Source organism: Melospiza melodia, chromosome 4 (assembly GCF_035770615.1).
Source record: "Melospiza melodia melodia isolate bMelMel2 chromosome 4, bMelMel2.pri, whole genome shotgun sequence".
Lineage (NCBI taxonomy): Eukaryota > Metazoa > Chordata > Aves > Passeriformes > Passerellidae > Melospiza > Melospiza melodia.
In genome coordinates this window covers 52865094-52888496 of record NC_086197.1, presented here as the reverse complement: position 1 = coordinate 52888496, position 23403 = coordinate 52865094, and the positions used below count along the sequence as shown (strand labels likewise).

Below are 23403 nucleotides of genomic sequence, written 5' to 3'. Positions count from 1 at the left end.
ATTGTGCTTTTTCTGCATGGCCATGCTGTGCAGGGGTGCTTGTGCCCCTGCAGCTGCCAATAGATCTTGTATTGTCTTTCTTTCTCTGAGAAAGCTCTCTGCTATCAACTTCTGTACTGACCCTCTGCTGGAAGGCAGTGATAGCTGGATCATACATTTATCTAAGATTTTTTTAGATTTTCTTAAGAGTTGCTAGGTGGGTCTGCAGCAAGGCTGTGCTGAATGTCATTCAGTAAACAGTGTTATGCAGTAGTTGGATTTAATTGGATAAAAGGCCTGGGTAAAATTACATGGAGTTGTCTTTTATTGACCCAGCTTCATATGGATTCAGTCTACATGCTAAGTACTCTCAAATTGATTTTGGAATGTATGCTGCTTTTGTGGGCGTGGGTCCAAGTACCCTTTTTCTACAGCATCAGTACCAGGTTACACTGCAGTCACACCTCTGGGGAATGGCACAAAGCAGGACAAGGAGCTGGAAGAGTAGACCTGGAAGATAGACTTGTGTTAAGACCTCTCTCTGGGTGGTGGCCTGCAATAATGTTCAGCCCCATCTCACTGTTTTGTGTGAAAATCTTTTATTTGGGATTTAGAGAACAAGAAATGACTGAGACCCTGTGTTCATCATTGTGTTTTGTTTTGATTTTTTTTTCCTGTGATGGCTGTAGTCTGTAAATCCTGTTAGAAATCTGCACTCTGTCTGGCTTCCTGTAAAGTCTGGTTTCTCAGAAATGTGTATTTTTTTGGGCAACAGCTCAACCCTACTAAGGGCTGCTTGGTGCTTGTTCATTATCTGTTCTCTTGGTAAAATGTGATGGTGCTTTGGTTTATAAATCCTTGATGCTTCCATCTTCCTGTCAGCAAAGCATAGTGGTGTAGCTTGGCTGACATGGGTTGGCCCCATTGCTTGAAGAGATGTGACTCAGCTCTGGGTGAGGAAGTTGGTGTGCTGACAGTGTACCTCTGGCAGACCATGCTGCCATAACTAAGCACTGACTAATACACAGTATGATGGAGCCAGTTGTGCTCAGCTGAAATTATATCCCATGGAGCTGGGACCTAGGGAGCGGACTCTCTCTGTAGCATGGATCTGTCCTGCTTATAAAATGCTCTTGCTCATGTTCCTCATGGTTTCCTGCACAAGATGTCGATTTCTTGGCTATTTTGAATGTTGACCATCTTTAAGAATGAAGTTCAGATAGCTCACTGGACTCATGTCTTAGTGAATTTTGTAGGGCTGGTGAAACTGCTTGGACATTTAGTGTTCTCTTGTAGGGATAAGGCTGTCACATGATGTCTCTCATTATCTTTTGTTGTTCCATGATTTCTAGAGAATTTGCCTTGTAGTCCCTGTTGTTTGCATCTTCAGGATTAAGTTATTTGTCTGGCACATTTTGGAGCTGATTTTGAAAGCCCTAGACAGGCATAGGAGTCAGGGCCAGCTGGAACAGAGCACATAGGAGGGGCCCTACCAAATTGTAAGTGCCTTGGAAGACAAAAGCTCTCTAGTGCCAGATCTCTCAAATTTATTATGTTTAATGTAGCTGTGGCCTCAGCTGGAAAAATCTGTTGCCTTCCTGACATCTGTGTGAAAAGAAACACACAGCATGCATCTCTTTTCTTGCACAAAGCCTTTGCATCTATGATAAGGTAGATTGTATTCAAGCAAGAAGATTAGTTTCTGGTCATAACTCCTGTCTGTTTGTATCTTTATGCCTCTTAAAAACTGTTACTTCCAACACTCCCTGCTACCATTGTAGAGGGTCTGATTCTCATTTACCTGCTTTACCACAAATAACTAAAAGCTTGTCAAGTTCATTCCAGGGAAGAGACCAGTAAGATAAAACAAGATTCTATAGCTCCTTTGCTGTGGCATAACTGGAATACCATGTGTGTGTGTAATTTCCCATCACATGGTATGTGTGTGAGCAGTTCATGGAGGTGGCTGCTTGCATGACCTGATGTGGTAAGGAGTGCTGGCCTCTTGGTCACATAGTAAGCTTTCTAAATCATGGTGGGGAGAATTTGAGACAGGTAGCCCTGCAATACCTCCTCCAGAGGCTGTGCAGAGTTCTAAGTAGAAGTTCTTGGTAATCATTGAGTGAGCCAATCAAGTCTATGAGCTCAGTGGTTCATGTCTCCAAGGTTAGAGATTAGAGAGTTAGTCCTCATGGATGACTTAAGCATGGGACTTATTTTATTTGGCCAGTCCCTATGTCTTTTGAGCAATACAAACATGCTTGTATATACATTATTTTAAAATATTATTATGAGGACACTTGGTGTTGACCCTTGTATTTAGATGGCCTAGCATTTCTCTTACAAAAATTGTGACCTTTCACTAAGGAGCTCTTAAAACTTCGATTGTTTGCAATAGACTGTTGACATTTGGTAGGCGAAGCACCATCGGGGAACAAAGTGCCTTTTTATGTTCCACTAAATTAGATTCAGCTTTGAAGGAGTTATAAACTGTTAAAATGAACTAGTCCTTTTTTTTCTGCTTTCATTCTTCAGGAAAATTCTGGCATGCTACCAAAAAAAGTGCCTTCTAGTGCTGGGACCTGCTGTAACCATTGCAGCAGTGGGGACAAGAGATCTCGTGTTAGGAGCTGTGGCAATGGCTGCAGCAGGGCCTTGAAGAGCCCAGCACATGTCCTTCTGCCTCCCAGCTCTGCTTTCCTTCAGGGAATTTTGGGGAGCAGGAAACCCCTCCCCAGTCAGCCCCCATTGTCTCTGCTCTCCACTCCCCGGGAAATCCTTCCCCTTGCCTCTTCAAACACGCACAAGTCCCAGGTGGAAAAGAGACTGGGGCGGTTTGCATGGTGGATGTAGCCCATTTCAGTAGATGTCAAGCCTGTGTTTGCTGTGACTGCAGGCTCTTAATTCTGTCATGTAGGAAACGCTGTACCTCCACCATCTCCTGTGCAGGGGGGGCCATGCCCCCTCTTGTGCAGCTTGCTCAGACCTCTCGTTGGGTGGGAGCATGGGGAGTTAAAGGCCCAGCACAGGGTTCCTGTTGGGTGGGAGCCCTGCACGGGGAGCTCAGCCCTGCAGGGCTGGCAGGCACCCCTGGCAGCAATGCCCCAGGATCCAGCCCAGCCGGCTGTGCAGAGAGGGGAGGATGGCACGGCCTAATTGTGCACCAGGAGCTGCACAGTTTGTTCTCTTTCAAGATTATTCTAATGAGGTAGAAAATGGTGATTTTTGATGGCTTTTAAGATTTTGAAAATAATTTTGGCATTTGCATTTATTGAGAGCCTGGCTGTTTCAGTGTGTGTGGCAAGGCTAGGCAGCTGAGCTGATCTGGCAGGGGACAGATCCTGCTCTTGGGCAGGGTGTGCTACTTTCTGCTCCCTTTTACTTCTTTGAACTGTAATGCTCACTGACCCTTCAAGCCACTTCAGCTCAGTAAATTGTCAAAATCTTTGTATATGTTCCTTTTCTTGGGCTGGGTTTTCGCAACGTTGCTGAGCTGTATCAGCTTATCTGCAGGTGAGAATGAAAGCTGCGGCCAGCTCTGGAAGGCTGGTGAGACCAGACAAGGAAGGACAAAGGAGCAGGGACAGCCCTTCAGCAGCCACAAGCTGCTGAATTGGTTCAGCCCCAGTCATGTAACGATGCTGAGATAGTCTACCAAGAAAGCAATCATGACAATCATGACTGATTCCTTTCATGGCAGTACCAAAGCTGTATGCAACAAAGACAACAAAAAGCAATCAACAGTTAATCTCCTTTATTGACAAGCCCACACCAAGTGTGGGATAGAAATAGAAAACGTATTTTAGCTGTGATTGGCAGAGAAGCAGTGAAAAAAGGAACCCGCATGGATCAAGCCTAAGTTGTTGAGATGTTGAGGTTTCAAGGAAGATGCATGTTTACATTAGCATTATTCAAACTTGTGTAACGTAGGATGTTGTGAATTCAATTGTTCTTGGGATGAATAGAGGATCAAGTATTGTCCTTAAACAATAGAACAGTAAAAACAACATCTGTGAACCAAGATCTCCTTTTTCAAAATGGAGAAGACAAGCAGACAGAAACTATAGCTAAAACTGTTGGAAGTGTTTTGTTTGCTTGCAGACAGTTGTGGAATACTTGTTCAAGGAACTCGGCAACTTTTTGTTGCTTAACATATTCAGAGCCTCTCTTCAGCCACCATGGCTCTCTGCTGTAAATGTTCCAGGTTTTCAACTCCGGCCACAAGCCTTTTGAGAGGGGCACCAACAGAATGAGTATTATACTCATTTGACTCTGAATGCAACTGTTAAATTAAAAAAAAAGAGGCAAATGCTATTTTAAGAATGCTGGGCAAAGGGGAGAGTGTCCCAGTGCCTAGACCCTGTGTCCACCGTCTTTTTTAACTGTGAAACCATTCTTTATTTTCTTGTTAATCCTTCCTTAATTTGCTATCAAACTTTAATCAAAACCATGTTGATGGAAGCTTTCCTAAATAATGGAATAGGAAAAACTGATCTAGCATTTGTCTGAGTACAGTATGTGTCTCTAAAATGAAGACTATTCCATATACACACTCCTAAAAGTGACATCTAGACCTGTCTTTCTAGACAGCAGACATCCAGTTTGGAAGTAGAGCGTTGACACTCCTGGAGGACAGAGCACCGTGAGCCTCTGTTGAAGTGGTGATACTTTCACTTCTAGGCTACTGTTCTGAGTCTGGCTGCTTCACTAAAATATTTTAATAAGTTCCTAGCAAGGTGAAAGATGTAATCCATACATGGTTCCACAGAAGTGGTAGATTTCCTTCTGTGCTAAATAGGGAGCTCTTTGGAACCTTGGAGCCTCCAGGCTGAGGCAGAGGACAGAATTCTATTACATGTGATAAGCTTGCATAGGTTGTTGACCACCTACTATATGTCACAGGTTTAAGTTGAGTGATCTTTTTCTGAAAAACAAACTGTTGGGAATTTTCCATTTTCATGGTTTCTGAATCTGCCATAAATTCTTTTGAAGGCTCGGAGTTTTGGAAAACAAAGGGAAGGAAAGAAGCTTTAGTATTTGAATTCCCTGAGGCTGGGAGTCTTATGTTACTATTCCCTCCAGAGAAACATCACTTTTAAGTTTCTCTTTGTGATAGCCACTTCAGGAGGAAGCTGAAATGTTGGATTATATGTGAGAAATGTTGTTGGATATCTGAGACGAAATCATAGAGCCATGTCTTAGGTGAAATAGTAGAATGAGGAAAGAAGAATTGTTTAGATTAAGGGGGGAAAGATGAGCTTCCTCAAATCCCTAAAACTCTTCTGGAGATTGTTTTTCTTCCTTTAGTCTTTTGTGAGAAAACCTGGAGTTTGTGACCATGATGATCTGCATCTCAACCCAGGAGAACTGGGTCATGTCACTGGAATTTTATGCCTTTGCCTGTATGCTAGAAATGGAGATATTCTCACCTACCTTCTTGCACTAAGCCAGCCCTTGCAAAAGGTAGGAAAAATGTACTGCCAAAAATAAATGTTTTTTTTTTCTTTTCCCTTGTCTCTCTGCAGCAATTTGGCAAAATCCTTGATGTAGAGATAATCTTTAATGAGCGTGGCTCGAAGGTAAGTCCTGTTTCTGTACCCACTTCTCTTGTTTTGATTGCAGAGTAAAAGGCAGTTCATTGCCTAGAGAACATATTCTGTAGAGATCAGCAGGAATTAGAGTGATGGGGGAAGGGAAAAGCTATTTCAGGGACTGTCTCCTGTTCCCTCTGACTTGAGAGTCTGAGCATGGTTGTTTCTGGGCAGCATGTACAAGTGCTCAGAGATGCTCCTGTCTGTGGGATCAGGTTCTCCAGCCTTTTGAACAAACAGGGTCTCAGTCAGCTGAGCCTTCATACCAACACGTTTCCATTGCATTGGCAATGGCTGCCCTGTGAGGAAGGCAGAATAAGGTAAAACAGCTTTGTGTGATGGGAGGCTGTAAAAACAAAAGCTAAACTCACTCCCATCCCTGCCATTTTCATTGCATTAAAATACTTCTGTAGAAAAACTGTCATATCTCATATGTGAAAGGATTTTATATACTCTGTTTTGCAGTCTTACTTGGCACTTCTGAGATACTGACCTTTCATGTTTGAGATATTTGGTGCTTTAATATAAGCACCCTCATTCCACTTGTCCTGCCCCATGTGGACCTCCCCCACAGAATTTGCATTCACACTCATATTTTCTTCTTACAGATATATTAAGAGGCAAGTTTTGTTGAGGGTTAATGGCAATTTATATCTCTGGAGATGAGATTTCAAATGTTGCTCAGGTCAGCTGCAGAGAGATTCAGTGGTCTCTGTCCTAATTGGCAATTGGTTCTCATCACATAACCAGTATCACCACAATGACAAATTGCTGTGATTCTCTCTCTGCCCAGGAGGTTCAGCACTGGAATAGCAGGGAGTTTTGCAGGTCAGGAGCAAGGTGCATTGCCAAAGCTCTATGGGGGAAGCTTGCACAGTGCATGTCTATACTCTGCTTGACTTAATCAATGCTAAGATTCCCATTTTCAATTAAAACAAAATTTCCCTCCTCCTCACACACACGTGTGTGCACATGTGTGCATGCACACAAAAGGTTTTTAAGTTGCAATTCAGCTAAGCAGTTTTGGTTTAGAGTCTATGCCTTTTGCTTCGATTTGAGGTCCACGGTTTTTATGGTGGCCTCTTTGCTTCAACATATATTCTGGGGTATGTTCACGTTCAGAGTCTTCTGCAAATTTCCACCCATGTTGCCCAAGATGCATTCTGAAATTCTTCAGTCCTGTATTATCTGGAAACCAGAAAGCCATTGATCTGTATACAAAAGACATGAGTTTTAGCCCTTTCCCCTCATCCTCTGTTTCTGCTTAATACCATGGTTTTCTCTTGTTTTGTTTTTTAACAAGATAGTCTGAACAAGTAAATGTCTATATGGTTTAGTTAAGAGTTTTACTTCCCTTCATGGTTAAAAATCTATATGCTTTACCAAAACAATCAGCTATGCTGAATTTGTAAATATTTATTCTGCTCTCTGCTGTTCTTTTGATATTTATAGGCCAAAGCTACCTGTGAATTACTCTTGATTTTAGTCATTATTGTTTGGTTTTGAGAATAGCCTCTGGCCTCTATCAAATCCCTACTTGCTCACATATAATTGCAAGAGAAAGAACAAAAATAACTGGCCTGGCAAAATGTTCTTCATTCCCACTGCCTATGCTTTCCAGAGCAGTGTTTTCCTCTTCACACATGAACTTCACTCTCTCTCTCTCCCATCCATACAGCCATGTGTATTAAACGCCCACGGCTGCCCTTTCCCTTCTAGGCAACATTGACATTGAAGGCTTTTCTGTGAAGTCTTGATTTATGACTATGAAAAGTACCTTCTTGTGCTGTTGCTAAAGCCCAAGGCTTCTGGTTTTCAGTTAAAACAAAATTTATTGCTGAAGAGTTCCTTGATGAATGTTAACCCTGAACTGTTAATAAATATTTGGAAAAAAAAAAGAAAAAAAAGAGAAATGTTCTTCTAGTCTTTATTAACCATGCAGTTTTCTACTGCTTTTTTGTTGTCTCGCAGCAAAAAGCAGTTACAAAACTAGTAGCCTGTGTTGAGGGTTGTCCAGAATCTGAACAGAATGAGAAAACAGCCAAAGAGTTATTTCATTGTATCTTTGCATCCTTCTCACCCAAAATAATTCCTTTTTTAAAAAGAATGCAAGATTCTTCCTGCTTAGCATGAAAATGGGAGGCCCCAGTGTTTGAGTGGGGTATAGCTGCACGAAGCACCTGGTATTCACATAATAATGGAAAAACTACAGTTTGGTGATCTGATGGTGAAGCAAAGGAAATGGATCTTTCTGGAGGCCACTCACTCACTCTTGGGTTCTTCCTACACCTTAGGAAAAAAAATCTGAATGCATTTTCCTGCCCTGTGGTTTCCATTCTAATCTAATGATATGAAACCTCTCTCTCTTCTTCTCCTCTCTCTTGGGAATCCGAAAGCAGATGCTCCTGCTGCCTGCCTTGTGCTGTGTTCTCAATGCTCCCTTCCCCTCCCTGGGTTCCTAAGGGTTGTAGTGTTTTGTGTATATGTTTTGTAAATATTTTAAAGGTACAGTGGTAAATTGCAAACTGCCCTGGGTTTGCCCCCACCCAGCGTGCCAGGGGGTTGAGCAGCGCTTTGTCCCCGCCGAGCTGTGGCGGGAGAACTCTACTGGGATCGCTCCAGTGCTGTCAGTAGGAGGGACTGGAGGAGGTGTTCAGGTAGCATTCTTCATTTTGAATCCACCTGAGATGACCAGGCAGTTTTCTTTGACAGCCTGGGGAAGATCTATCAAACCGGCTGCATCTTCAGGATCTCTGTGTACTTAGAGTTTGGTGACCAAAGAGGGAGCTGGGTGTATCCATCTCACCTCAGGTTCTTTCAGAAATGGTATTTGTTGACTTTCTCTATCACAACAGCGTAGGAGGCAGTTAATGAGTTTTGCTGATTCTTCTCTCAAAGTTATATGAATTCTTGTTTTGTAACTCGCTTTCTTCCCAGATTCAGTCTGTTTAGTAGGAATATATGGGCCCTGGTAGGCCTCACACTGCTACTGTTTCACTCTGTGTGAGAAACAAGATAAAAACTTTAAACATTCCTTGAATTGCATTTTATTTTCTTCTTGTTTAATAGAATGACGTCAGTCTTCCCTTGATGTATTTGGCTTTTTTTGCTTGCTTCCAGGAAACTAGCTGTTTGTTTCGTTTATCCTGTTTACCATTACATTTCTAGTTCTGACTGGTATAAGTGCCTTTAAATAGCATTCTGCCCATGGTTGCAGTTTACCATGCACTTCACTGAACCGTGAATAAAACACCTCCAGAGGAAGTCGAGAGGATTCCTGCTCCTTTTGTTAGTGGAGATGCATCCTCTAGATGGGTATTTTGCCACTATTGTGCTGAATCGAACAAGTGGACATATTTGCAGAATTAATGCAGTCTGCCTGTGTAATGAGTACCCTGTGGCATTTGTAAAACTGCAGGGGAAGGGAATCCAAGCTCTTTGCTCACCAGCTGTGTACCGTGTGGCATTCCAAGATGTGCCCTCATTGACATTCAGAGACCGGGAGTATGTAAGGATACAGCAAAATCTTGGCTGAATAGGGAGTGGATTTTGGTGATTTTGGGGTTGTTTGTAGCTTGTAAAATGGTAAGAGTTCATATTAATGCAGAGGAGCTTGTGGTTTCAGGATACTGTAAGTTTTATGTCCCTCACTGATTTCCACTTGGGAGACCCAAATCTCCAAATTCTTGTATAGGACTATAGGGTCTATAAGTGCTTCATATTTATTTTAAAAATTAGTTGTGTAGTTGGTTATGAAAGAAATTGCATCTGTTGGTGTTTGAATTTATGTAAGTAAACCTTTATTAACTAAAAACTTCTGTGGAAGCTGTGTGGATTTTCAAGTTTGCAGTTAACTGTAGGTTAAGATAAGAATGTGACTAGGTTTTGATAATGGTGCCTTAAAGATTGTAAGTTTGCATGTGCATTTATTTCTACTTTAAATGGATTAGGTACTTTGAGTTGAGGCACTCTTGTTCTGGGCCTAGTTTCCACTCAGTGGAAAGCCCCTTATTACATAAAATGAATTAGAAATCTTGTTTTCATTTTAATTAATTTTATAATTTTGTCAGATTTCATCAGTTGAACCAGAAATACAAACAATGTTGTTAATACAATGAGGTTTAAAAACAGTTTAAGTACTGGTGTTCAGCATCACTTTCTCAGGTCACCAAATCATTTTAGGATGCCAGTGGCATGAAGGAGACATGACCAGTCTCCCTTTATCCTAGTTCATTGGTTTCATGCCTTGAAGTCTGCAATACTGAACTAAAGAGATCAGTTAGTCCATATGCTGAACTGATATATTTAAACTTGCATTTCAGGCTGAGGTTTATGGTTGCATAGTATAAGCTCATCTACTGCTTCTGTGGGAGTGCTTTTCCTGCAGTGCTCAGTTCACTCTGTAGGGAGCTGGATCTAGGTGCTAAATTAGCAGGGAGAGGAATGAGCTTGTCTTCAGTCAGTTCAGCCTGTTAAACTCATGGACCGTGCAGTGAGGTCCAGGATCAGTTGAAGGGAGGAGGAGCAGCACACGCTGGGGATGGCTGGGGCTGTGAAGCCGCTGTCCTGAGCTGGCTGGAGCTGCTCTGAAGCCCCAGGCTCTCGCTGCCCAGCAGTGCAGGCTGGGCTCCAGCTCCTCGCTGCTGGCCTCTGCCCCCTCTGCTGTTTTGCAGCAGGGATTGGCAGTGGAGCAGCTCAAGCTGGATTGTGGAAATGATAGAGCTTAAAAATAGCCCTGCAGTTTTTTTTTGAAGATACACTTGCTTTTTTTTTCCAGTCAGGTTAATTTCTGCATCTGACTCACCAGATTGCACAGGTACACGGATAGGTTCTACATGTGTACGTACCTTAATGCAAAGCATAGCAGGGGCTGGGAGGAGCTGGAAGAGCTCCTGGAACGGTGGCAGCTTGGTTTCCACAGATGTTTTCACCAACATGAAGGGTGCATTTGTGTGCGTTACTTCAATAACTTGTTTCTGGGTTTTGTGCTGTGTTGCTGTCGGTGCATTCAGTCCTGCTCATCTCAGGTGGATTATAGCTGAAACCCTCCTACTCTTTCCAAATGCCTTGGAAACAGGTAGCCTAAACTGCTGCCTTTTTGGCAAATTTTTCAGGCTTCTAAAAGTTTAATATTGAAATAAGGGGAAAAAAAAGAAAAACCTTGGTTAGAAACAAGCACAGCAGCAAATAACAGCAAGGCTGGTTGTTGGCTGCATGTTCCAGTGGTACAAGGCAAAGACGCTGCTGCTGAGGTGACTGGTCTAAACTCCATGACAAACGAAGGGTTAACAATGCATGGATTTCAAGGGGCTCTGTTTAGTTTTCTTTGGTTTTATTTCTTTTTTATTTTACTTTATTTTATTTTTGTTGTTGTTTTTTGTTTAATTTCTGTGTTCTGGCCACACCCAGGAGAACCGTCTGGTTTTGATTTCTCCCTTTACGGTTACATGGTAAATTTTCTTTCTCATTCTTCAGAGATGGAAACGTTCAAATACTATATATATATACATTTATTATTTTTTTCACTGCTCATCATGTTGCTTGTTATTTATTGCAGAATCTGAGGCCAGACTAAAAGGGTGACAGTTACTCGGTCTCTTCAGGCCCTTTCAATAAACCTTTGGGTAAAAAGGGATTAGTCTGGTACTGCAAATTTCTCACCACTCCTAAAAATGTTTATTGGAATTTAGTGTTCGCTGGGTTAAACTTAACTTATCTTCTGCATGGGAGAAGTTAAACTTATTTTCTGCATGGGAGAAGTTTGTGGCAGTTTCTGGTGGGGAGGAATTGTTGAAAATTTCAGCCTTGTTATCATAACATTATTAAACTCAAACTATGTGTATAATCTAAATTTTAGAAAACCTAAGTATTGTTTTCATCTAGGATCTTCCCTTCCTCTGGCTCCATACCTATTACTATGGAGCAATCCAGTACCTGCTATAAAGCCAAGCTGGTAAATATTGGATACCTGCCCCATCTTTTTTTCCTCTTGCTTTGTTTCTTTTTTTTTCTTTCAAGGTCAAGACAACCTTGCTGAGGGAAAACTGAAAAGTGTTTGTTGCATATGTATTTAGTTACAAATTAATCCCTATTCTTTACAGGTCATCTGTGAGAAGGAATAAAAAATATATGTATGTTATTTTTTCTCTCCCACTTCAAAAATGTGTGTATATATATCTAATTGCTAGTTTTTAAACCTAGAAATAACAAAAATGTCAAGTGTGGCTCACCTGTTTTTCTTGATGAAAATTTGAATGTCTAAGAGATGCATTAATATGACAAACCAAGAGGACACAAATACTAACTGCCATAGTCAACTATGTAAAGTAATAATTCAGCATTGACACTAAATGGTGCTCAACAAAGAGTTGTACAAGCTAAGGGCTGATCTGTCAATAAAATATGCTTAATTAGTTCTGTTGTTCTGAATCAGATTAATTCTGGTTTAATTCACATTGTTAATTATATTCATACAGTCTGCATGTGGATCGTATTCTACCTTGAGTTAACTTAATAAAAATACTGAAAATTCCTACTCAATTTAAAGATATTTAATGATAATGTAGTTTTTAAAAATCCCATACAGACTTTACTAATTGCAAACAGATGTGAATTAAAATAGTCTTAGTTTGGTTCTAGCCCACACAGATTAATGTCTAAAGAATTACTTTCCATCTGCACTCCAGCTTTCAGTTCACATCATCACTGAAGACATAAATTTCATTTGTTCTCCACAGGCTTGTCTAGAACAAACAGAAATTTTAATGCAAAAAGAGAAGAGGGAAGTAGAGATTCCTGTTGCAGTCTTTACCTCCCCTCCTCCCCCAGCCTTTAAAGGATGTTTTTTCTCCATTATACAGGACCAGAGGGAAAGGAGTTGCTCTTTTTCTCAGGCTTACCTTTCTCTGTAGGGGCTCTTTAAAGCAGGCTCAGTACCCTATTCCTTCATAATCAGCTGTGCTACTACACCCCCTGCACCCACTCAGTTCTCTGCAACATATTTGAGAGTTATATGCAGTTGGGCTGTTTTATTAGCCCCTGTGTCTTGTAGCTCTGATTTTAATTCATTTAAACAGGGAACTTCTATGCTGTTCTGAAACAGGCAGAGCAGTTTGTTATTTATATAGCTCTTTATTTATAGCTGGAGAAATTAAATTATCTGAAGCTTTAGATTATTGGGTTGGAGCCCAAAGAAGCGATTTTGTTGATCTCAGCATTGCAGTACTGGCTAAGATCCTTTATTATTGCTGTTCAGGGGGAGGGAAAAAAGTAAACCTTCCCCCTCAAAAAAACAACAGCCACCACCCTGCATTTTACAAATTTGTGGCAGTTTTGTGCTGGAAACCTAGCTGTGGATGATAAAGGCCTGCTTGTCACTTAAACAGCTTGGGCTGTTCAGATTACTATTGTAAAGACCTTTAAAAAGCACTTGAAGAATAATAGCTTGCTTGTGTCTTATTGCTAACAATGCTTAGAAATCAAGATTCTATCTGTTTTTTGGGCTGTCCAGTCCAAATACTTACTGATTCCAAGGTGCATGAAGCAGGTTGCCTGGCCAGCATGCTCCTCTTCCCTGCCAAGCATAGCTGTACATCACTCTCATCACCTCACTCTTCAGTTAACATTGGGAGGGAGTTTCCATTGCATCAAATATAAGCTTTGTTGTTCTGCTCCTGAGGGTACTGGAGCCAGTGGAAATTACTCTCTGTACATTAAAGCAGTATTTGCTTTATACCAAGCCACAGGAGCCAGTTGTTGCTGTTGTTAAAATGTCCTGAAAGCAGAATGCAACAATGCTTTTTGTTTGGGTCCACTCTCTCTAATGGCATGAAGAGTATCTCATCACAGTTGTCTGTATTAAGATGCCATTTGCTCCTAGTTAAAATCCTAATTCATTTTGTCATGTTGGCTCTCTCTTAATGTCAGTGCACTCAGCTCTGTGGAAGGAAGCATAGTCTCTTACCCTGCCCTGTTATACCACTGCATGAGCTGGCAGCAGGATGAGAGTGTGTAGGACAGGCATGTGTTCCTTGTGCCTTCATGGATGTGGTAAACCTGAATTTATCTAACTAAAGTGACATTTTGGCAGTCCTTGAGCCTTTGTGGTTGCTCCAAGCAGGGCAAGTCGATTTTTCTGGAAATTTTGTATTCTAACCAGGCAGAGATCTGTTGCTATCCACAGTGCAGAGGTTGCCATCTCAGAACACAGCTGAGTAAGATGGGTAGCAGGGAGTCAGCAGTGTCATACAAAACCTGCCTTGACCAGTGAATCAGTATTTAGGTGTTTAGATTTACAGTCAAGTCCACCACAGTACTCAGAGATAAGAATATTCTGGAACTACAGTATGTGATACTCTAAATCTTCACATTAAAAATGCTTACTTTATGGTGCCTCCTGGAAGCCTTGCTTACTTTCAGGGCTCCATGTATCATTGGGGAAGTTACAGGCTTAGGAGTAGGCATGAGCTGTGCCCTGAAGAGCTAACAAGGGATGCTTTACAAAGAGCCCTTCCTTTCAACAGTGTTCTAAGGTAGGTAATTATTACTGTCTCCATTCTACAGGTAGGAAAAGTAAGGTTCAGCGTTTGATTTGCGCAAAGCTTTGCAGAATTCCTGGTACCAGGCATGAACTCTGGTTGTTCAAACTCTCATAGCAGTTTGTCAAGGGAACAAAGTGCTGCTCAGTGTCGATGCCTTGTACTGTGTCTGGGGTGGATGGGGGTCCTACAAAATTTGTGTGTTCATTAAGAGGGGAGAGAAGCCCTACTTGGGCTTACCCAGCTTGCCTATGTCAGAGCAGGGTTTAGTGTTTTTAAACAAAAAAACAAACCAAACCAAAATGAAAAATTGTCTCGAGTAACTTTGTACTTCTTTTTTGGTCTGGCCTCAATTGCTTTTATGTTTTCTTTTTTTTTTTTTTTAATTACTCTTATTATTCTTATTATGATTACAGTTCCTTTTTTATTGATTTTAATTTCTTTCATTTATGAAACATGCATGAACCAACAATGTGACTCTAGGAGGTTATTGCTGAGTTGTGCTGATGTCGATTTCATACTGTGATATTTTTTCTCTATTTACCTAGAGATCAGTATTTCAATATATAACGATGTGCATGTTTTCCCCCCTTCTCCCGCTGCATGCAGGGATTCGGGTTCGTAACTTTCGAGAATAGTGCTGATGCAGACAGGGCCAGGGAGAAATTACACGGCACCGTGGTAGAGGGCCGTAAAATCGAGGTGCATGTCTTCAGTAATTCAATTTCTTCTTTATATTTATTCTTTTGATTTCTTTTTGTGTCTTGCCTCACTTATTTCACATTTGGATCCCAGTCTCGTGTGTGCGTGTGTGTTTGTCTGTGTCCTTCACCTCCCTGCACTGAAATGAATAGAAGTTTACACCCTTTACAAAATATTTTTTATTGTTGTTTTGGGTATTTTTTTCCTTTTCTTTCTTCTTTTATTAAGTTTTATTCCCACCCACTCCAAGTTTTTGCCCTTCTGCTGTCTTGATTTTTCCTTTGCTTCAGTTTGCAAGGCTCCGATTTCCTGTTACCAGGCCTGAACAAAACTAACTGAAAGAGTACTGTCCAACTTCTAACTGTGTCCAAAAAAGAAAGCAGGGGGCCAGCCAGTATCCTCTCTTTCCTCTGAGGCCAGTTCTCCTCCATGCAAGTGTGAGATGATGCCTGTGGGAGGGGTGGGGACACGTGGGGCAGCAGCCCCAAGTGGGCTGTGCTATGTACACTGCTGGTTTCTTGATCAGCCCATGGTCAAGAAAAGGTTTGGTGAAAGCTAATCCTAAAAGCCTGCTAGCTCTCGCCGCCAGGGAGGGAAGGGTTAATGTTGGCTGGCCATCATGGCCATATGTTGGGCCTGTCTGGTGTTGACCAGTTTGGTGTTCCACTGTGTTGAAGGCTAACTGGCATCATCCCTCTCTCCTTCTTTCTTTAAAAAAAACAAACACAAACCAAAAAGTACAAATATTGAAACAAAAAAGCCGCCGTTTTTGAGTAAGATGTCTGCATATTTTGCCTTTTTTTTTTTTTTCTGTTTTGTTTTGTTTTTTTATTTCCCTTTCCGATGGTTTAGCGTTTAGGGCCCTTCACTTGACTCACTCTTTCCATGGTAACTATACACAATGCTGGCGATGGTACGAGTTGGCGGTAAGTGAAACAACAGTGCTAGAGAAGAAGCTTTTCCTTTTCTTTTTTTAAAATTTTTCTTAAAATTACAAAAAAAATTAAGAAAGAAAAAATCCATCTGCCATCTCACATTAACACTACGAAATGTGATTTGACTTGTTGTCCCCACCCACCTCCTTCCCCTTCTCCCCCTTTTATTTTCAATGCTGTTGAGTAATGCCGCCTGGACTTTGGATGTACATATTGTTTTGTAGCAGTCTGAGCTGTTTGATTACTGACTTCATGGTGATTTCCCCTTGCACATCTTACTCAGAGTTACTGAACTCCAGTTTGGCTGGTTTTTATTAATGCACCCATATCCTCTTCTCTCTCTTCTGCCCCTTCTTTCTGCTGCTCTTTCTATCTGAGACCTGTTTGTAGCTGTTATTGTTTTTCTCTCTTTTTCTTTCTGCCCCCTCCCCAGTTTATTTCTTTACTAAGTTAAATGCAGCTGTTGGTCTCTTTGCTGACTGGTGGTTTCTGATTGGTTCTGGCATTTTTTCCTTTAAGTGCTTGTGTTGCACTTTGCTGTAGCAGCTGATTTCAGGCACTCGCTCCATCTAATGATTGTCTGTGAGACCCTATCCCCTCACTCCTCCCCTCCCCACCCTCTGAATCAATTGTGGTGTGTTTTTTTTTCTTTCTTTTTTTATCTGTGTGTGTTTAACTGCATGCTCTCAGTCTCATCATTGTTGTTTCCCATTCTTTCTATTTTAAATGTGTAATGTTTCTATTGTTTTGGGTCTGAAACAAGAGTAAAATGTAGCTCTGGACTCCTCACCCTGTGTTACCCCCACCATCCATACATCTCAAGGGCCTGAGGCAGCTTCTATTTTTGTATCCATTTTTTTTCTTCTTCACCCTGGCCTCCGTTCCCATTGGGCATGTGTTTTGATAAATTATTGATGATTCATAAAGACTTCACCCTCCTTGCAAGAGCTTTGAGGCTGACACGGGGCTGCAGTAACTTGGCTTCCAAACTAGTCCATCTTTTCTTTATCAGCACCATCTCTGTGGTAACACCCCACTTGCTTGAGCAGTCAAACCGCTTGGAACTGTGCAGAGCTCTGTAAAGAGGGTGGAGGGCACAGTAAGCCCAAAAATGATCCAGGTCTGCTGCTATGTACTCTTTTTGTCCCATGAGATTTGTGACAAGGAAAAATTATCTGGAAAAAGATCTGAAAATGGTGGGTGTAAATCAGTGAATGTAGATCATTTAAAGAGTTGGTGATGTTCCAGAGATTTCCTCAAGCCTTGGGAGTTCAAATCTAATGCTGAGGGACTCCAGGCTACCTTTTTCTACTCAAGTGTTCTGCCAGTGACCTGCTGGGCCCCAGTTCCAGCAGTGAGCTTGAGAAACGAGTCAGCTTGTGCATCACCTGGTTCAGTTCCCCTGCCCTGGGCTGCAGAAATTATTCCTGCCTCTCTAAGAGAACCTGGACAAAGCATCTAGGGTTGTGCCCTTTTGATCACTGAGTTGTAAATAATCCCGTGCCTAGGGATGGCAGGGTGGTGGAGAATCTGCACTTTACTCTTGTTGGCCTTTTGTTTAATGCATAATTTTAAAATGCCACGTTTAGCTGTAACTTTTATAATTAAATGGCAACTGTTAAAAGTAATTTAAAGATTGCATTAATGTAAAATTAGCTGTTTAATTTTATTTTGCTCAGAGAAGTATAGTGTGTATGTGTGTGTGTGTGGTATCTGAGAGTTTTTCACCATATTCCCTAACGTTCTGTGCTTCCTTCCCTCTCCTCCCCCTCCCCTTTCTTACTTTTAGGTTAACAATGCCACTGCGAGAGTGATGACCAATAAGAAGATGGTCACACCTTATGCAAATGGTAAGAGAGACAGTTTGCACTAGTGATGAGCTGAAACGTTTGAAGAAAGACAAAAGGCAAAAGTCATGACCTCTCCTCAGGACCAAAAGGAACCAAGAAAACCTCACAAACTCTAATTTGTGTCATTATACCATTCAGTATAACCCAGAAGTGTTTGTGGAGAATACCATTTTCCAGTTGGAGAAGTGGGGACAGAAAGAAGTAGGGACCTGCCCCATGTGGCTAAGATGGGTGAAGGTGTCAAGGGCCAATGGGTTGCCTGCCCTACTACTGCAAGCTGACTCTATATGGTGGGATGTGCAGTACTCCTGTGTCTCACTCCATCACATACATACCTAAATATGAATGCAGAAACATAACTTAAGATGCTTAATCTAAGTCATTAACTTAATAACTTAAGATAGCTCAATTTAGGTTCTATCTGTAAAAGTACAGCTGTTCTCAAGCAACCAGCAAAACAGAGCCTTTGCACTGCTTGTTTGCTTGCTTTTTGTTTCAGACTGCCTGTATTCAGTGAATTTTCCAGTCAACCTAAACAGAGGAAGACCAGGTTGTTTGGGTAGTGAGGAATCCTGTTTGATTGGGATATCTTGGTGGTTCTCTGTGAAGTCATTTTACTTCATAGGCATATATAGCATAAAAAGTGATTCTCCCAGCAGAATGCTGCTTTGATAAAGATTTTGAATCTGAGTCTTCCTCCTGAAACGGACAGCAAAGTTCTTTTCAGTGTGTAAATGTTCCCAAACAGTTTCTTCAAGGCAGGAAGCTGCATACAAGTAGTAGCTGGTGTGACAATCTGTTTTGATTACAAAGTAAGACTCCAAACTCAGAAGATAAAAATTCTTTATGTTGCTGTGCTGCCGACTTACTGAGTGGTCCCTTGCAAGTAAATCTTACCTTGGGTACAGAGATGGGGAAATATAGCCAAGCAAAAGGCTTGGGACTGTGGGTCTCACAGTACCTGGAAGGAACTAGGAGATTTTGTAGCAAAAGGCAAGGCATCCATGGTACATTGTCCTGAAAACAAGAGCAGAAAATGTCATGTACGTGACTGTTTGGTAATGAAACTTGGCTTACTTGTGAAAGTGATAGTGTACAAGAATATTTTGCTTTTGCAGCCAGCAGTTTAAAGCCAGCTTTAAAGCTATGCAAAGAAATTTAGTATTAGACCAGGCTTAAGTAGTATTGGCAAGTATGGTTGTACAACTGTTATTAAATTTAAGAGTTAACAGTCCTCTTGTTGCCACTACTGGAGTATATTGCCATCAAGGTGACCAGTGCAGCAGCAGTATGCTTGTACTTGCAGAGGGAGCCTGCACTGCATCTGTCATTGACACTCTGCCAGCAGGTGAAGGTGTGGTGGTGATGGGGTGCAGTTCTCAGAGTTGTTCATATAGTTTCTAGAGTGGTTAGAGGTGTCAGAAGTTCAACAAGTGCACCAGAGCTCCAAGACAGGAACTGTATAGATTTATTTAAATAAAAATGCCTCTGTGATTGCTGGCTGAACAGCTGAGATCTTTCGTGAGAGGAATGCTTTGTGGAAGCCAACCCAGATCACATTGTTAGCTTTATATTTCTTTTCTCCCCCATTAGAGAGATGGAGGGGGAAAAGACAGGTTTCTAGATGTGACTGGACATATGTACCAACTCATACCCGTACTTCTTTGAGCTCTATTCTCTTGTAGGTTTTATCTTGATGATTTGCAGTTCTTGCCAATTATCCAGATTATATTGAAATCATTTCTCTGTGAAGGCTTTCACCTGAAAAGCAGCATAAAGGAGAGAAATACTGAAATAACAGTGAGGAGAAAGTGTGAGATGAATAGAATGATTTTTTTTTTAAATGAACTATAGTTGCATAATACAGTTAATTAGGAAATTCAGACACTGTTGCTTTTTAGCAGATCTCTAGCAGATGAGAGAAGGGTGCTTTGAGAATTCAAGGCTATAATTTGACTTGCCTGAGATGGCAGTCTGGGCCAGTGGCTTTAGGGAGCACTTGTATCTGCAGTGTTCCCAGTGAAAGTAGGGAGGAGCTGGCACCAAGGCTTCCACAGGGAATGCCAGGTCGCACGGTGCTCGTGGCAAATACGCATATAAGGTGGTTGGCATTCCCACAGCAGTGCCTCTGCCTGCTGCAGGTCAGCTGATTTTTTGCTGTTCCCTCTGATACAGTGACCTGCACCTAGAGCTTGATGTTAGGAGAGGGCAGTTGGCCTCCATCTACACCAAGGGGGATTGAGGCGAAGCAGAAATTGGAAAGAGCTGTGCATGTGAAGCTGGGGCGCATGCAAGAGACCATTCCCCCTACCCACGCTGCCCGTTCCTTCTCTTGGTGTAGATTTTGGCATTCACTGCAGTCTTTGTTGTTTCAGGTTGGAAGTTGAGTCCTGTGGTTGGAGCGGTGTACGGCCCTGAGTTATATGCAGGTAGAGCTTAAGTAGACACTTCCACTTCTGCCATTTAACTGCAGTGGTGTTTGTTTATGTTCTTAATCTGCTGTTTCTTTATAACCTTTTTACTGTTTTGTTTTTGTTTTTTATTCTTTTTTTTAATTAAATTAGCATCCAGCTTTCAAGCAGATGTCTCGCTGGGCAATGATGCTGCAGTGCCCCTGTCAGGAAGGGGGGGTATTAACACTTACATTCCTTTAATCAGTAAGTAGCCCCCAATGGCCCCTGTACTGTTACTGTGCTTGAGTTAATGATGACCTGTTACCCTTCTTCTCTCCAGTCTGTATAATATATACTTGAAAGGATGGGTCACACTGGGAATGAGTTTACCTTGAGCCAAAGTATAGTGTGCAGTTGCTGTAACTTGGTCACCTGCAGTGTCTTGCTGTACTGCTGAATGGGTCCTTCTGAACGACAAGGAGGCTGCAGAACAAGGGGAGGGTGTGTGTGAGGAACGGGCCATTCCCTTGCTCCCCTCCTTGTATTGAAATGGAAGAAACCTAACAGACAAATCCCTAAAGTACATATTATACAAGCTGCTGAACCACGGGTCTGCAGGGCCCCGAGTGGCATGCACCTGGATGCATGCTGGGTTGGGATTGTGCCCTGGGACTCGTTCCCTCTCAGTATCTGTTTATGACGTGTTTGCAGATGCCTCTGAGGTTTTACAAAGTTTCATTACAAGCCAGTTTACTCCAGTTTAAAGCATAATAATAGAGGCATTGCTATATGTGGTGCCAGTTATTGGTCACACTTGTTAAATGAAGGTGGGCTCTCAGTAAATTGGCACTTTATGGGAAATTGCTGCTGCTGTTATATGGGCTATCTTGTCTTTCAGGCTTTAAAATGAACATACAGAGGATTGGGTGGCAAAGAGTGGGAGGGGAAAGGAGGGAAGAGACTGATGTAAGTTGGTTGACTTTAAGGGCCTCTTGACAAATTATTTTAAAGAGCCTCTGCAGTTTTGGAAGAACTGCGTGCTGTATTGATAGTAACTCCCCATGCTTCTCAGACTCTAACCAGACTGCATGCCAGTATCGAAAGGTGGGGGGATTTGAGCCCTGTTTGGGGTGGGTAAGGCATGCCAAAACATTAACCTCTTGCATGCCAAACCTTTCTGCAACCCTTCTCCCCCCAAAGGCCGTGGTGTAGCAGGAAGTATGTATGGGATGCTTGCTGGGTTATAAGCATGTCCTTCTGCAGGATTGATGCCAAATGTCCCACCGCTGTGGAGCTGTTGTGTCACTTTGTTTGAAGCAGGTGGTTGCTCTCTGGAGTGGAGATTGTATCCTTTTCACCTTCCACCTTGTCTATCTTCACAGTTCCAGGCTTCCCCTATCCAACTGCAGCCACCACAGCGGCCGCGTTTCGGGGCGCCCATCTGAGGGGCCGAGGAAGGACAGTGTACGGGGCAGTGCGGGCAGTTCCTCCCACGGCCATCCCTGCCTACCCAGGGTAAGCACTGTCACAGGAGCAGAGTGCTCTGCACAGCCGTGTCAAAGAGCTAATCGGTTAACAAAAACCCTAAAATTGTCTGGATGGTGAGAGTCAAGATCTTGCTAGTGCCAGAGCATTCTGCACATGATGGCATCCAGTGGGGGCAAATTTAAATTTTTCTGTCTTAAGTGCTTGACTGAAACAATTTTCAGTACTTGCGACAGCTTAAAGTGCTGATGGGTTCCTTCTCATAATTTCTCAATTTGTCTGTATACGGTATTTGGGTCCATTGACCCAATATGTTATAGTGCTGCTGAGAAGGACATAAAGAGAAGATCTAAAATTCCTGAAAAACTTCTTCTCTTTGTACTCCATTTGTGTTTCCATATTCAGAATGAGGAATATTATCCATTAATTCATGCCTCACCATCTGGCAGTAGGACACAGAAGAGCCAGTTACCCACAATGGATTTGCTTTCTTTGTTGGAGACGGTTTAAAAAGGTTTAAAACAAAGATTAATCAAGTCCATTAATTTAAAGCTGGGAGCATTTGGGATGTAGAGAGAATGATAATGCAATGAAGCAATGGCAAATGTGTGGCCTTAGCATTCTTTGCCCTCAAATTTTCACTAGTAATGCAGTGCAAAAAATGCTGTTACAAAGGAGTATTCTGCTGTTTAAAAGTAGAGGGAACTAGACCTGTATGTGAGTTTTGATTTGGGTTTTTGTTGGTTTGTTTAAATGTGGTGGAATGACAGATAAATCAGCAAATCCCTTCCAAACTGTCTTTTTTTTTGTTTGTTTGTTTTGTTTCTGATTTTGAGGATGCTTTAATCATATTGTCTTGAGTTCTACTTGCCATATTTTCCAGGCAATGTTCTCAGAAAGAACAGGAGTAGAAACGAATCCTCCAGCACAGAGATGTGGACTGACCCTTCTTTTCCTTTACACTAGGCCCAAAGGGGAAGAAAAAAACCCATAAATCTTTTATTAAGAAGGAAAGTGGAATCCATACACATCAGTGCAGGGAGCTGGCCTGATCTATACTGGATAAGCTCACAATACCTTCTGCAGCAGATTAAGTGATGAGAGCTACTGTGACCCTTTTAGAGACTAGTCTGATTTTTAAAGTGGAGCTCCAGAAAGCAAGCTGCAGTGCTTGAGTACCTGTCCAGCTTTGCTCTTTGGCAATTTTGGCAATGTTTGTATGTAATTCACCAGAAGACTTTAAATGAAACCTCTCATGTAAATATTGATCTTCTGAACATTGTGTTTCTTCTGGGTTTTCAAATCCACTTTTTTGCCACCACTCCTAGTTTACATTCTCTCTCCTCTAACCATAGCCTCTGACCTGCAACTTGTCTGTCTATTGCTCTAAAAATGGCCCAGTCCAGTTTTACTGGGGAGTGCTCCACAGTGAAACAAAGCAGCAAAGCTAAGTGCTACCGTCTAGCAGAACATGAAATATTTGCACCAGGGAGGGGGAATGTGCTTTTCATCCCTGGGAGTAACAGCTAGAGCATTCCTAGCCAGAGGCTGTCATGAGTGGGGCACTGGGAAGGCCTTGTCTTTGATGTAAATCCAGCCTGAGTCCCATGTAAAAGGTTTATTTTCATTTGAAATATGGGCCAGGCTCCAATGATTAGCCCTTCCAAATACTGTCTCATGTCTGTGTTTACTGGTATTACACTGAATTTTTCTGACCCTGCTGACTGATCCCATGTCTTCATGGGCAGCATACTACCTAGTAAACATTTACAGGGCACCAGTAAGCAAGGCAGATTCACAGAGTCCCAGAACTGTCCCTAGTCCCAAGCAATGGGATGTAATTACCTACTACTGGTGTTTTTTGTCATCATAGTGTGTCTCTGCAAGATACTTTGTAGAACAAATTGGATTCCTAGTGGAATAATACAAAA

The 23403-nt window shown here is 41.9% G+C and overlaps 1 protein-coding gene across 21 annotated transcripts in view; it reads left to right on the top strand.

Annotated features, from left to right (window-relative positions):
- Positions 1 to 23403, top strand: part of RBFOX2 (RNA binding fox-1 homolog 2) — a 170300-nt gene that overhangs the window by 127317 nt on the left and 19580 nt on the right. For 15 of the 21 annotated variants that reach the window (XR_010027551.1, XR_010027553.1, XR_010027552.1 and 12 more), the window contains 6 exons: positions 5505 to 5558; positions 14717 to 14809; positions 17534 to 17594; positions 19970 to 20023; positions 20159 to 20251; positions 21370 to 21502. Coding sequence is in view for 9 of the 21 variants with exons in the window: in XM_063154418.1 (XP_063010488.1) it covers positions 5505 to 5558; positions 14717 to 14809; positions 17534 to 17594; positions 19970 to 20023; positions 20159 to 20251; positions 21370 to 21502 (488 nt within the window). In the remaining 12 variants the exon portion in view is untranslated. Of the gene's footprint in view, positions 1 to 5504; positions 5559 to 14716; positions 14810 to 17533; positions 17595 to 19969; positions 20024 to 20158; positions 20252 to 20885; positions 20954 to 21369; positions 21503 to 23403 lie in introns of all 21 variants that reach the window. The other 6 variants (XR_010027557.1, XR_010027559.1, XR_010027556.1 and 3 more) reach the window with 1 other exon arrangement.